Source organism: Castor canadensis, chromosome 11 (genome assembly GCF_047511655.1).
Source record: "Castor canadensis chromosome 11, mCasCan1.hap1v2, whole genome shotgun sequence".
Classification (NCBI taxonomy): domain Eukaryota; kingdom Metazoa; phylum Chordata; class Mammalia; order Rodentia; family Castoridae; genus Castor; species Castor canadensis.
This window is the reverse complement of record NC_133396.1, coordinates 6,113,202-6,127,453: the sequence shown is the minus strand read 5'-3', so window position 1 is coordinate 6,127,453 and position 14,252 is coordinate 6,113,202. Positions and strand designations below refer to the sequence as shown.

General features: G+C 48.3%; 1 protein-coding gene across 7 annotated transcripts in view; it reads left to right on the top strand.

Annotated features, from left to right (window-relative positions):
- Sap30bp (SAP30 binding protein) overlaps positions 1-7,350 on the top strand; it is a 35,460-nt gene extending 28,110 nt beyond the window's left edge. For 3 of the 7 annotated variants that reach the window (XM_074045132.1, XM_074045131.1, XM_074045133.1), the window contains 8 exons: positions 19-107; positions 2,297-2,388; positions 3,163-3,223; positions 3,731-3,782; positions 4,555-4,613; positions 5,022-5,075; positions 5,418-5,502; positions 5,809-7,350. In XM_074045132.1, coding sequence (XP_073901233.1) covers positions 19-107; positions 2,297-2,388; positions 3,163-3,223; positions 3,731-3,782; positions 4,555-4,613; positions 5,022-5,075; positions 5,418-5,502; positions 5,809-5,990 — 674 coding nt within the window. In that variant the 3' untranslated portion in view covers positions 5,991-7,350. Of the gene's footprint in view, positions 1-18; positions 108-2,296; positions 2,389-3,162; positions 3,224-3,730; positions 3,783-4,554; positions 4,614-5,021; positions 5,137-5,417; positions 5,503-5,808 lie in introns of those variants that run through there. The other 4 variants (XM_074045135.1, XM_020180333.2, XR_012438432.1 and 1 more) reach the window with 3 other exon arrangements.
- The last annotated feature ends 6,902 nt before the right edge of the window (positions 7,351-14,252 follow it).

Sequence of the window (14,252 nt, the reverse complement as noted above, 5' to 3'; positions counted from 1 at the left end):
CCTCTGTTCTCTCAACAGCCTCCTTTTCAGAAAAGGTCCGGAACATGTCACCTGATGAAATCAAGATCCCACCGGAGCCCCCTGGCAGATGTTCAAATCACTTACAAGTAAGCACAAGGCCTGTCTGCTGAGGCCCATGTAACTAAGTTATTGGTGCCTGGTTGGGTAATGACCTTAATGTGCTATGGCAGGGAAAAGGGACCAAAGCTTCTATCAAAGAAACTACCAGGTGGACAGGAGCCTGCAGTCCTGGTTACCTCCCATTAGCCAAATCTCAGGAATTGATACCCACTGCCACACCTGCCACGTCATTTGGTGCTGCCCTCATGGGCCTCCCAGCCTGCCTTCAGTGAGGTCCCAAGCCTAAACAGAGTAAATAACATGCCTGTCTCTGCAACTCAGCTGATCAGTGGAACTTCTCAGAGGCAACAGAGAAGTCATCAGATTGTAAATATCAGAGATGTGCAAAAACACAGCATTTTATATACATAAAATTCTTACCCTTGTATTCTTGGCATGGTAATTTAGATACTTCTTGCTTTACAGAACTGATCTGAGGTTTTGCAACTCTAAGGAATTGAGAAGCTATTCATTTATGTAGTTGTTCTCTAAGGAGCAGGACAGCTAGGATTTCACCCTCTATAGCTGTTTCTCCTTGTCCTTCTATGGTTCCCTAATGAATTGGACCTCGTGACTAACAATGGGGCAGATGCCCACAGCTACACAATCATGGACACAGTCCCACCTGCTCTGCCTTTGCTCCAACAGCTTCTGCTAATTGCCTCTAGCTATCCAGCAAGCCATGAATGGATGGGTAACTAATAGGGCCCAGGACTGAGGAACATGGAAGGCCATGGGGAGGACTATAGTCAGGGGTGGGGGCATAGCACAGATTCTCTTTATCTCCCAGAAGTCTCCCCCTTTTGCTGAGTTGTCTCTCCTCCTTCCCCTGCCCGCCACTGTGCCCTAGAATCTTACCACCCTTCATACCAGACAACAAGTTCCAGCCTATAAGGACAACTCCAGACACCTGCCTAGTGCAGACAACCATCTACTAACTACTTGAGTTCAGAATATTCCTTCTCCTTAGATCCTTCTAGAGGTAGAAACCATGACATTTGAACAAACAAATAGCAGAACCAATCTGATGGCCCTGGAGACCCAGCCAAGTCAGCTGTAAGATACCAGTTCACTTCAAGTTGCTGAGCCTCCTGTAAGAGGCCTCACTCTCAGCTTCTCTCTTCCCTGGTAGTTAAGTATATTAACAGACCCTTAGTTCTTCCTCAGCCCTGGCTTAGGGGAGAGGATCACCTCTCCTGATGTGTCCTAGGGATTATCGCATAGGATATTCAGCCCTGCCTACCTCCAGCTGGCCCTTCACCTGCAGGGGAAGTGTGCCCCAAATATTTTCCTTCTGGAGAGTGTGTATATTTAACTGCCACTAGAGGTATGCTGCAGGTAGATCCTGAATTGGACTACCACCCCCCTTCTTGGTGAGACTGCTCTCAGAGGTTACTCTGTCCTGAGATGAGATGTCTGTGTCTCTCACTGGCACTAAGAGGTACTGATAACATCTGCCACAGCCATCAACTCAGTGAGCCAGGAAGGACCCCCCTTCCTGAGGACACCTGTGTCACTGGCCACAGTAAGTGAGCCTAAGTCCTGGGCAGGTGGTTTCTCTTGTTTCCCATCAAAAGCCAGGTCAGAGGTCTGTGGGGAAAGTTTTGGTGAAAGATAAAGCTTATGACCCTTGATAAACTGGATTGAACTAGCTGTCTTCTGAGCTATCTCACAAAAGAGGTTAGGCTGGGTGTGTAGCTCAGTGTTAGAGCATGTGCCTAGCCTGCATGAGGCTCTAACTACATCCCCAGCACCACAAAAAAAAAAAAAGACATTCTTGGAATGTCTAGTGCCTTTTTCCAAAATGACACAGCCCTTCCAGGTCTCTTGTGACTCACTGTTCTGCTAAGGATTTACCTCATGCTGAAGTTTAAAACCAGCATCCAGCCTCTGCACATTCACTTTACTACCTTGAGCTCTTCATGTGATTTGGGAGCTGATAAACAATTGGAGATTCGTTTTTTGTCTTCTCTACCTTCATCTTTTTCCTACTCACTGTACTGACCATTCAAAGAATGGCAGGAAAAAACAGACAGGTCTTAGCTTATCTTACCTGCATGTAGCTGTCATCAAAGTCTGGGTGGAAGGAGGAACAGGGCATTCTATGTACATGCCACAGACTGCATTGTGAGTGGATAAACTTCTGTCTTACACACCCTTCTGTTACCCTTTATAGGACAAGATCCAGAAGCTTTATGAGCGAAAGATAAAGGAAGGAATGGATATGAACTACATAATTCAAAGAAAGAAAGAATTTCGTAACCCCAGGTAAGTTTTCCATGAGTCTACAGGGACGTTGATTTCCTCATCTGTACCAGGAGGGAGTTCCACTAGATGATGACTATAGATTGTTCTTCCAACTTGAAAAAGTTGATTTTGTATCTAAGTGAGAGGTTTTAGGGACAGAGCTGTGTTGGGTCTTACTCCATCTAATGCTCAAGTTAGTGAGACCCAGGAAAGAATGTAGTGTGAGCCAGGCACCAGTGGCTTACTCCTGCAATCCTAAATACTTGGGAGGCTGAGATTGTGAGGATTGCAATTCCAGAACAGCCTGGGCAAATAGTTCTTGAGTCCCCACCTCCAAGATTACCAGACCAAAATGGACTGGAGGTGTGCGTCAAGCAGTAGAGTGCCTACTTTGGGAGCACCTCAGTGCAAAGCCCTGAGTTCAACCCCAGTCCCACCAAACAAACAAAAAAAGAACGTAGTATGTAGCAGCAAGGACCTGCCCTGGCCTTTGCATGGACCCAAATGTGGTGAGCACAGACTGAAAATCAGAGACCTGGATTAGACAGGAATGCAACCATTATGTTGCACCTCCCCCACCAATTTGACCCCAGCTATAGTCCATCTTGTGGGAAAGGTGGAAAACTAGAAGCAATATGGTCAAGACCCCCATCCAGAAGCTTTCTTGGAACAATTGAGCTGGGCTTAAAGGTTTCATCTCTGTCTCAGCTCCAAGAGCTGTGGTGGTTCTGGTGCCATGCGGGAACATGGGACCAGTCCAGCATCTGCTCACTACTTGTGCTGTTCTCTTTTCAGCATCTACGAGAAACTAATCCAGTTCTGTGCCATTGATGAGCTGGGTACCAACTACCCAAAGGTGTGTCCACATCCAGAGGCTGGAGGGCAATAGGGGCTTCCATGAGCCATGGAAAGGTCCATGCAGTGGTACTGCCGGTTGAAGAGCACAGGCCCCATCTCTGTTGTTCAGTGTTCTGAAATGGTCTAAGAGAGATGCTGCTACTGACAGACCTGTTCCCTGACCAGTTAGAACCCAAGTGTGAGAACTGAGGGGGTCTGACTCAAGCAGTAGAGTGTCTGCCTAGCAAGCACAAAGTCCTGAGTTCAAACCCCAGTACCTCTAATAAAGAAAACAAAAATCCAAGTGTGGGCGTCCTGCCACTGTCTGCCAGCCAGTGCTGTTGCTGAGCAAGTGCACCATTCCTTCTGTAATGGATAATGTGCATAAAGCTTAAGAACTTCCTGGCCAGCCCATGACTAGAGATAAGGGATGACAGCTGAGTCCCTATGCTGTCAAGAGGGCAGGAGCCCTAGGCCTGGGAAGACTAACTATCTACTGACTGCAGCTTAACCTTTTCTTTCTCAGGATATGTTTGACCCCCATGGCTGGTCTGAGGACTCCTACTATGAGGCATTAGGTAACGTACCTACCTTCCGTCTACTCATGAACTCACTCAGTCACTCAGTGATCCAGATGATCCGTATTTCATTATCTCCTGTGTCAGGCCATATCCAAGGGGCTGACGATTCAGTCTTGAATAAGACAAACTCCATCCCTGGCTTATTAGACTCATAGCATAGCAAAGAAAACAGATTGTTTGAACCAGTAATTCCAACACTGATGAATAGTAAGGTGAGAGAAGTTGTGGATCGAGGGAAGAGCTGTTGGCAAGCAGGGTCACCTAACTTGGCCAGAGGGCTTGGAACACCCTGCTGAGAAAACTGTTGGAACTAAGGTTTGGCAAGGTGTAAGAGCCAGGCAGGGGTAAGCAGAATGCGCCAGGCAGAGGGTGCTGGGAGGAATTTCAGAGTCTGAGCCTTTAAGTCACAGGTCTCAAGCCAGCAGCTTTTGTCTTATTTTAATTTGAATTAGTTACCAGGTTTTTTTTTATATAAAATTCCATAATTATAGCTTTTCTTGGTCAGTAGGAAAGTAGTCCTCATGGAGCCAGTGGAGCTCAGAGGTGGCTAACCCATCCAGATAGCCCCCAGCCCTTGAGTCAAGGCTCTTGCTCCATTCTGACCAAGGGCTAACACTTTATTTTGTCTAGTGCAAAAGAATGCTAAGACCACGAGGACCTTTAGTCCACCAAAAAGAACACAGGGTTCAGGCTAGTGAGGGGAACTAGGCTCTCTCAGTTACGAACTGCTTTAGGCAACCTTGTAACACATCTTGTCTTGTCTCCCTAGCCAAGGCCCAGAAGATTGAAATGGACAAATTGGAAAAGGCCAAAAAGGAGCGAACCAAAGTAAGTGATAACAGACCTCCAAGATGAAAAAGGCAGGTGGTCCTGCTGGCTGAACCCAGGAGTCCCAGGCTCCCCTCCATCCCTGCTCTTCATTACCTGATGAGGCAGGCTCTGGGCGGCCTCAGCCATGACCAGAGTCTCCAAGAAAGAGGGGCATCAGGACACTGGTTCCTTGCATTCTGATTAGGCCTTACCCTCCTTGCAGCAGCTGTGACCCCCCCCAGGACACTCCTCTCACCCCCAGTCAGAGGGGATGTAGGGAACCACATGACCTGGTGGCCCTTCATAGGCCCTGGCTGGCAGGCCAGGAATGTGGGAGCTGGTGCAAGGGGATAATCTGGGTTTCTCATTCTTAACCCTTGATTGAATCTCCCTTCTCTCTCTTTCCCTCTCCCTTCCAAACCCCAGGCTTATTGCAGGGACGTGTCTGCAGCACCTGGGGACCGAAGCTGCCCTTCCCCTGTGCGGGCGGCACCACCTCCTCTGGGGTGTGAGGAGGAGGGGCCTGGCCAGCCGGTTCTGGGCATGTGAGGGGTGTGGTGGGTGGGGGTGCCGGGCATGCGCAAAATCCTGTGATGCCGGGAGGGATCGCACATCTTTTGGGAAAGCTCTTTGAAGAGTGGTAAAAGCCCCTTCAGGCTCTTCTCAGGCACCTCTCCCTCCCCCAGATGCTCCTAGTCAAGGTGATTTTCAATGCCTCCTTTGTATAGTGCCAAACTCCTGTTCCCTGAGAGCAGACAGATGGCACAGGAAGTGGACACACAGCTTTGCACTAGTCTCATTCTCCTCTTTCTCCCTCTCCAGATTGAGTTTGTGACGGGCACCAAGAAAGGAACCACAACCAATGCCACAGCCACTACCACTACTACCGCCAGCACAGCTGTAGCAGGTAGAGGTGGCTCATCCCAGCGCTGCTCTGCTCTGCTTCAGGGCCAACCTTACAGAGTGAAGGCTTTCTGGGCTTGTCTGGGAAAGGGTCTAGGCCCAGGCTCAGCCTTGCCATGCTCTTCTCTAAGTCTGGAGTGTGAGAACCAGCTTTGGAGCCTGGGGTGGGCCCCAATTGACTGCCTACCTTCAGGCTTCCTGGGTCAGGCCCCTTCATTTCTATTCCAAACCCCTCTCTGGCCTGCGGTGGGGAAAGGGCTCAACTTTCAATGGTCTTGAACCTGACTTCTTTCTTGTGCATTATCTCCAGATGCCCAAAAGAGAAAGAGCAAGTGGGACTCTGCCATCCCAGTGACGACGATAGCGCAGCCCACCATTCTCACCACCACGGCCACCCTGCCAGCTGTTGTCACCGTCACCACCAGTGCCAGTGGCTCCAAGACCACTGTCATCTCTGCTGTGGGCACAATTGTGAAAAAGGCCAAGCAGTGACTCCAGGACTTGACAGGACTGCACAGCCCAGTGACCTGCCCACTGGGAGATGTCACTTTGTATATTTCAGGACTCAAGCCTGCTCCCCAGGTGCCACCTGAGAGGAGTATCTGTGTGGCATTCCAACCAGAAGGACATTGTAGCAGAAGCATAAAGTGCAGTGGACAAGGTCTGTCCATACACTTCTTGGGGTCTTGCCCAATTAAAAGTGCTGTGTTCTTACATCCTGGCATTAACTGTGGCCTCTCCCACAGTCAGTTTTTAGGCCAATGTGAAGCTCAAGTACCCCCTCCATCATCTTAGTCAGGATTATTGCCTCAGGATGGACAATGAGGTGACAGGAGCTTGGGCACTGCTCCTGTGGGGTGGCCCAGGAAATCACTGTGGTCATTCCCAGTGTATGCCTCTTGGCATGGGCAGGTGGAATTCCAGGCACCCCTGTTACTGCTGTTCTACTTCCCTGATCCCAAAACGAGACCTCAGCCAGTTCTCAGGCCAGAAGGTAGGCCTCTGTTCTCCTAGGCAAAGTTGCACTCTCCCCAGACTCCTTCTGGGACATGCCTAGGCATTTGAAATCAGGCCTGTTATGAAAAGGTCTAGGGTGAGATCCCCATCCCACACAGGGAGTGAAGTGTGAGTGCATGGTGGAGTCTGCACCAGTCCCTGAACACAGCCAGCCGGATCCACACAGTAGGGGAGATGAATCACCTCCTGCTCTGGCTGGGCAGCCACTCATTGTTTACATGAAAGCCCCACTTCGGGGAGGGCTTCTGCCACCCCACCCTTCCTCTGTTGTTATCTCTGCCCAGCACACAACCAATGCTGCCCCACTCCTCTTGGGGCCAAAACGGGTTTCCCAGCCACTGCCTACCCAAGGAGGCTGGAGGGATCAGTTTGCCTTTCATGTTCTTTGGCAGCTCTCCTTTCCTTTCCAGCGGAAGGGCTGAGTGTCAGAAAAGGAAGCTGGGCTGTGAGGAGCCCTGTTGCTTCCACAGGGTCCGCAGAGACTGAGAAAGGTGGTCCTGAAATTGTGTCTGTTGTGTGATCTGAGGGATATGACAAACTGCCACCAAAGTCCCTAAAATAAAAATTGAGTCACACCTGCCCCCTCCTTTCCTTGATGGGACTTTGGAATCCTGGGGAGAAGAGCTGCTTCTCCCCAAGAGAGCCTATGGGGATCTCCGCAGGGCCTGCCCCTTGGGCTGAGGACCCCAGAGGTCTGTGGGAAGCAGTGCTGCACAGGGAAACTGCAGTAAGTTGCAGCTTGTGATCTATGTACTGTCTTCCTTATAAGGTGGATGTGAGAGTCAAATTGATGATTGATGCAAAAGATTTATAAACTGTAAAATACTCTTGTAAAGGTTTGTTGTTGACCAGTCTAATTTCTTTTTGTTTTTAACTGAGGAGTATTCAAACTCTAGAAATGAGATGAGCCAGAAATGGGAAGTTGGCAACAGCAAGGCCAGCTTCCCGTCTGGGCCCTTTGCAGGGTGGGATGGGGGCTGAGGTGGGTTTTCCCCATCACCCTGCAGTCCTGAGCACCACCAGCCCTGTCATCACACTGCCCGTTTGGAGTAATGGTGACAGCTGCCGTGGGCCTAAGCTGTGAACACAGCTGGGAGCTGGCAGTCCCAAACCAAAAGTGCTATTTCATTCCTAGAAGCCATGTGTGTTGGACCAAGGTCTTAATCCCACCAGGATGGTTGCTACGGAGAGGGTGTCTGGGCACTAGGAACCAAACTTGTTTCTGACTGGTCTTTGCTCACAAGGAGAATTCAGTCTGTCTACACTCTGCTACCAGGGACCCTTTACCCCTTTCGTAGAGTTCAAATCTTGGTAATGGTGTGATTGTTCCACTCCCACAGCTGTGCACTGAAACCTGCACTCACCCCACACCCTATGGGTCACTTCAGAAGCCTTCCATCCCCGTTACTACTGCCTTAGTGTACATCCCTCGTGCCACACACTGCTCTGGCCTCCCAGGCGTGCTGCCCTTAGTCTCCCCCCTCCCTTCTGAGCTCCAGTCAGCCTGCAGAGTCGTCTTTCTCCACCTCCACTCTTACGTGTCACATCATCCAGTGTCCCAACCCAGGTCCAGCTTCAGTGAGACACGTGAGACCACCAGTTTTTTTGGTTTGGTTTTGCGACCATTTCACTATGTAGCCCAGGCTGGTCTGAAACTCAAAACCCTCTTCCCTCAGTCTCTCAAGTGCTGGGATTACAGGCATGCACTACCATGTCCAGTGAGGCCACCATTTTCTTATTACCTCTTCACTCTTTGCCTCTGTGCCCCACGCACACACCGTGTGCCTCTGCTGCTCTCACCTTCCTCATGCCCACAGTTACTACTCCATGCCTTTGCACAGGCAGCGCCTGCAGTGTGGAGGTAGGATTCACAATCCTTTCCTGATTCTCAGTGGTCTCAGTGCTGTCTTGCTCTAGGAGAACACTGCCTGAGTGTAGGTCAAGACCTGTGGTGTCTCCAGGTTCTAGTGAGCAAAGAAAAGCCAAGTGCCCCAGGTGCCTGGCGTGAGAAGCACTCGGGTAAGCAGATGGGTGGAGGTATGGAAGGAGAGGTGAGTTGTGCATCATGGAGAGTTGTAGTCACTGGATTCAGAGTCTGACCCTCCATGCCCCATGCTCATGGCGGTGTCACAGGAGGCCCTGAGTTCAAACCCCAGTACCGCAAACAAACATAATACTTTAAGGGGCTGTTGAGCCAGAAAGAATGAGGAAGACTTGGAATAATCATGAGGAGACATTAAAAGACACGGGGCAGGACAGTTTACACAACATGCTTCGTGTGTGTGTGTGTGTGTGTGTGTGTGTGTGTGTGTGTTTAAAAAAAAAAAGGGAGAAACAAAATAATAGAGGTAAGTGATGCAACAGTGAAATCAAAGAAACTGGGACTGTGACCCAGCTCAGTAGTGGAGCATGTGCTTTGCAAGTGTGAGGCCCTGGCTTCAATCCCCAGCACCATGTCGAACCCCAGTGGCTCACGCCTATAATCCTAGCTACTTGAGAGGCTGAGATCAAGAGGATCGTGGTTCAAGGCCAGCTGGGACAAAAAGTTCAAGAGACACCCCCCCCCCGCCCCGTCTCCAAAATAATGAGAGCAAAATGGGCTGGAGTTGTGGCTCAAATGGATGAGTGCCTGCTCTGCAAGTATGAACCCTGAGTTCAAATCCCAATCCTGCCCCTCCAAAAAAATAACCAACACTAAAAAAAAAGATGTAAGAAATATCCCTAATGTTAAATTTGAAACAAATATCACATCCCATTAGCAAGACACAGAACATAGCGCTCAGATCTTGATTCCCACTGAAAGGAATAAGGCTCCTTAGAGAAAAGGCTCTCAAAATCTAAATGGGACTTGGGCAGTTTGTCCAGAAAGCATGGAAGACTAGTGTTTCTAAGGTAAAGGAGCTGTTTTGAAGAGACTTCTGATTGGCCAAATTAGGTTAATGTGAACATTAGGAAAGAACGACTTCATGACAGCAAACAGATGTGAACTTTTGAGTAAATAGAGATCCATTTGTCCAGAGATAAAAACAAAAAGAGAAAAACATGTATTTGCCACATGAGAATTTAATACACTGAGGGGTTTTTTTGAGATTGGATCTCACTATGTAGCCCAAGTGTCCTCAAACTCTAGATCTTCTGACCCCACCTCCCAAGTGCTGGGATTACAGATGTGTACCATCTGGCTTCAAGTCCTTTTTCTGAAATTTATACTTTAAAAAGAATCCCCCTGGCCAGGCACCAGTGGCTCACGCCTGTAATCCCAGCTACTCGGGAGACTTGAGACTGGGAGGACTCTGGTTCAAGGCCAGCCTGAGGAAAGCGTTCTCAAGACCCCATTTCCATAATAACCAAAGCAAAATGGACTGGAGGTGTGGCTCAAAGTGGTAGAGCACCTGCTTTGCAAGTGTGAAGCCCTGAGTTCAAACCCCAGTCCCACAAAAAAAAAAAAAAATCACCCCTTCGTGCTATTGTGAAAAGGTGCCACTACTATGCAAGACAGTGTGATGGCCTCCAGAAATCAAAAGTAGATCTGTGTGACCTAGCACTCCCATTGGACTATATTCAAAAGATAAGGGCGAGAGCTCACACATCTGCTGCATATCCCTGCTCATCGCAGCACTGTGCACAGGAGCCAAGAACAGAGGCAACCTAACCTAAATATCCACAGCCAGACAAATGGTAACCAGATGGTGGTGTGCACATACCATGGGATACTATGCAGCCTCGAAAAGGAAGGAAATCTGTCACATGCTTCAACAGGGATGAACTTTGGGGACATTATGCTAAGTGAAATAAGACAGTTACCAAAGAACTAATTATAGTTCCATTTATACGAGGCATCTAGTCACATTCACAGAGGCAGAAAACAGGAGGGTCATTAGGGATTTGGCGGAGGGTGAAACAGAAAGTTGTTTAATGAATACAGAATTTCAGGTTTGCAAGATGAAAAGTTCAGGAGCTCTGTACCACATCGTGAATTATTTAACATTACTGAGTTAGACACTTAAAATGGTTAAGATAAGCCAGATGCTGGTGGCTCACACCTGTAATCCTAGCTACTTCAGGAGGCAGAGATCAGGAAGTTTGCAGTTCAAGGCCAGCCCTGGCAAATAGTTCACAAGACCCTATCTTGAAAAAACCCATCACAAAAAAAGCTGGTGGAGTGGCTCAAAGTGTAGGCCCTGAGTTCAAGCCCCAGTACCACAAAAAAAAAAAAAAAAGTTAAGATAAAAAAATTAAGACGGTAAATCGTGATACTGGAATTTGAAACCAGGGCCTTTCACTTGTTTGGCAAGCACTTCACCCTACACCCCATCCTTTTTTTATTTTTCAGGTAGGATCTCACTTTTGCCCAGGAGAGACCTTGGACCTCGATCCTCCTACCTCTGACCTTGTGTAGCTGGAATTGCAGGTGTGCACCACTGTACCTGGCCCTAAGACGGTAAATCTTACGTAACAAAAATCTTAAGAGAAGAAGCATTAACCGTGCATTTTAGGAGCAACATAGTTCAGTCGATTAAAGAGCCCCAGCTGATTAAAGAAGCTTCAATTTTTTTTTAATTTTTGGCAGTACTAGAGCTTGAACTCAAGGACTTTGCATCGCTCTACCACTTGAGCCCTGCCCCCAGCCCCACTTTGGTTATTTTTGAGATAGGGTCTCACATTTATGCCCAAGTTGGCCTAGATCACCATCCTCCCCTCCCAAGTAGCTGGAATAACAGGCAGTATCATGCCTGACCTTTTGTATTGGTTGAGATGGGTTCATACTAAATTTTTGCAGGGTCTGGCTACAAACTGCGATCCTCCCAATATCAGCCTCCCAAGTAGCTAGGATAAAGGCATGAACCACCATGCCCCACTAATGAGTCTCTCTTTAAAAGGTCAATATGAGGTCAAACAAGATGATAAAGAAATAGGCACTCTGGGAGTGATGAGGTGTGCAAAGTCATCTTGTAATATATTTTAACATTAAAAGTACACGTATGTATCCTTTGACCTAGGCCATCTTATCTGTGAGTCTGAAATCTGAGTTTTGGACCTTAGGCCCAAATTCCCAGCTTCCACATGTCAGGTTCTGCCACTCACCCCTATAAGCCAAAGAAAGAGACATGGTGAAGGATGGAGAACCAGGCATGGTGGCTTACACCTGTAATCCTAGCTACTGGGGAGGCTGAGGACAGGAGGATTGTGATTCAAGGCCAGCCAGGCAAATAGTTCTCAAGACCCCCATCTCCAAAAATAATCAGAGCAAAATGGACGGGGCGGGTGTGGCTCATGCAGTAGAGTGCCACCAAAAATAAAAGTCACTATGGAGACCTTTCATGGTTCACACCCATAACCCAGGGTTGGTGAAGTGGCTCAAGATATAGACCCTGATTTCAAACCCCAGTACCACAAAAAAAAAAAAGTTAGAAAAAAGATGAATAGCAAAACTTAATAGGCTACCCATTGGGTCTGGGAACATAGCTTAATGGTAGAAAACCTGCACACAATAAAAAATAAAAGGAGACCTATTAAGCAGCCCCATGGCTCTGAGGAGAGAACAGACCTGGTTGGTGATTGCCCCGAGTCCTCAGCCCTCAGTTGGGAGCATGTGGCTGGTGCTAGTTCTCTAGACTGGTCACTGGACTTGATCACATGTCCCTCATCTACTTATGACTTAATTTATTTGTAAACACATGCACCTCTCTACCAATAAATTATGTACATTTTTAAGCACACGCATAGGGGTTCAGCCAGGCATGGTGGCCATGCTGTAATCCTAGCTACTTGGGAGGCTGAGATTGAGAGGCTCAAGGGTCAAGGGCAGTCCAGGCAAATAGTTTGTGAGACCCCACTCCAAAAATAACCAGAGCAAACTGGATTGTAGGTGTGCCTCAAGTCGTAGAGTGCCTGCTTTGCAAACACAAAGCCCTGAGTTCAAATCCCAGTCCCACCAAAAAAATATATTTCCTGGCCAAGAACTATGGTTACATAGTGTGACCACGTCTCATAAAACCAGAGGAATCTTTACTCCCATTACCTGCATAGGGAGCAGGAATTTTTTTTCCCTTTTACCCTGATATATATAAAAATATATATATTACACATATTTTTTTGCTGCACTGGGGAGTTGAACTCAGGGTCTCTTGCTTACTAGACAGGCGCTCTACCACTGAAGCAACACTACCAGCCCTTCCCTGCTATATTTTTACTTGCTATATTAAAATAAACCCTTGTAGCTGTGCCCTGGTGGCTCATGCCTATAATCCTAGCTACTCAGGAGGCAGAGAGCAGGGGGGTCACAGTTCAAAGCCAGCCCTGGGCAAATAGTTCGCAGAGACCTTACCTCAAAAATACCCAACACAATAAAGGGCTGGTGGAGTGACTCAGGAGATAGAGCACCTGCCTAGCAAGTGTGAGATCCTGAATTCAAATCCCAGAACCGCTAAAAACAGAGAGAGAAAAGGAAAAAGGGGGAAGGAGGGAGGGAGGGAGGAAGGAAGGAAAGTACTGGTTCAGCCGGCACACCATAGTTCAAACTGTGATCTCTGTGAATCCAGCAGGCAGTGTGTTCATTCAGCTTGGAACTCATTAAATTCTTGAAAATGAACAAGTGATTGAGCCTCCAGTCTGGCCTACTGGAGGCTCCATGATGAGTGCAGGAGAGTTGGAGTAACCGTCCAAGGTTTACAAAATCTGTTCCACTCTTGGGTCGTCACCTCTCCTGAAAACCCTAGAGAGAGGAGCTTCCTATGCACCAGCCACTCTTTAGGGAGGGGGTTTTACTTTCATAAAATTACCATGTAGAGCTGGAGTTATACCTCAGTGTACAGCACTTGCCTAGTATTTGCAATGACCTCAGTTTCATCCCCCAGCACTGGAGAGAAAAAGAAAGAAAAATCCATGTAGTACAATGACCTTAATGCTTGGGGATCAGTAACCTGTTTGGAAAACTAAGGCTCTTTGTCCAACAACGCCACATTCCTATATCAGATATACCTCAAGTTTGGCACATGGTCTCAGATGTTCCATGGACCCCTGAAGTCTACACAAAAGCTCCTGGTAATGAATCTGTGGACTCCAAGAAGCCTGAGGAACTTCATGGTTTATCTCAGCAAAGCTGCCCCTGCTGTTCTTGTAGTCATCTTCAGAGGGCTTTAGTGATAAGGAGAGGAAGGGACTGCTGAGCTAGGGGAATCTGGGGCATCACCAACTCTGGGCCTTGGCCCTTCTCTCTATGAAGGTGCCTCATCCCCCCCCCACAGTGGAGTGTATATGCACCCCCCCAGCCTCCCTCCAGTGGATGCTGCTGGCAGACACAGGCTCCACCGCCAGGCTGGGTTTGGCTGCTCTCTGAGCTGTTGCCCTGTGCAGGATAGATTGGGCACCTACCCGGAATGGCTCTGGGCCATGCAGACCAGAGTGCTGCAGCCAGAATGTGGCTCCTTCCACGGTGTCCCCAAATCCAGAAGCGAGCCTCTCTGAGCACCCAGCCTGTGCAAAACAACTCTCAGAGAACTGGGCAAGACTGCCAAGTAACCACCACAAATCACTCATTTGCAATGAGTGTTCCCACAATCACTGAGAGGCGGATACACCATTTACAGATGAGAGCAGAGGCTAGATGACAACCCCACTCACTTATTGAGCACCTGCTGTATACTGTGCTAGGTGCCAGAGATCATCTCCCCTTGGGGTTCATAATCCAATGAGGTGATCATTTCAAACCAATGTGGCAAATGCCATGAAAAAGTC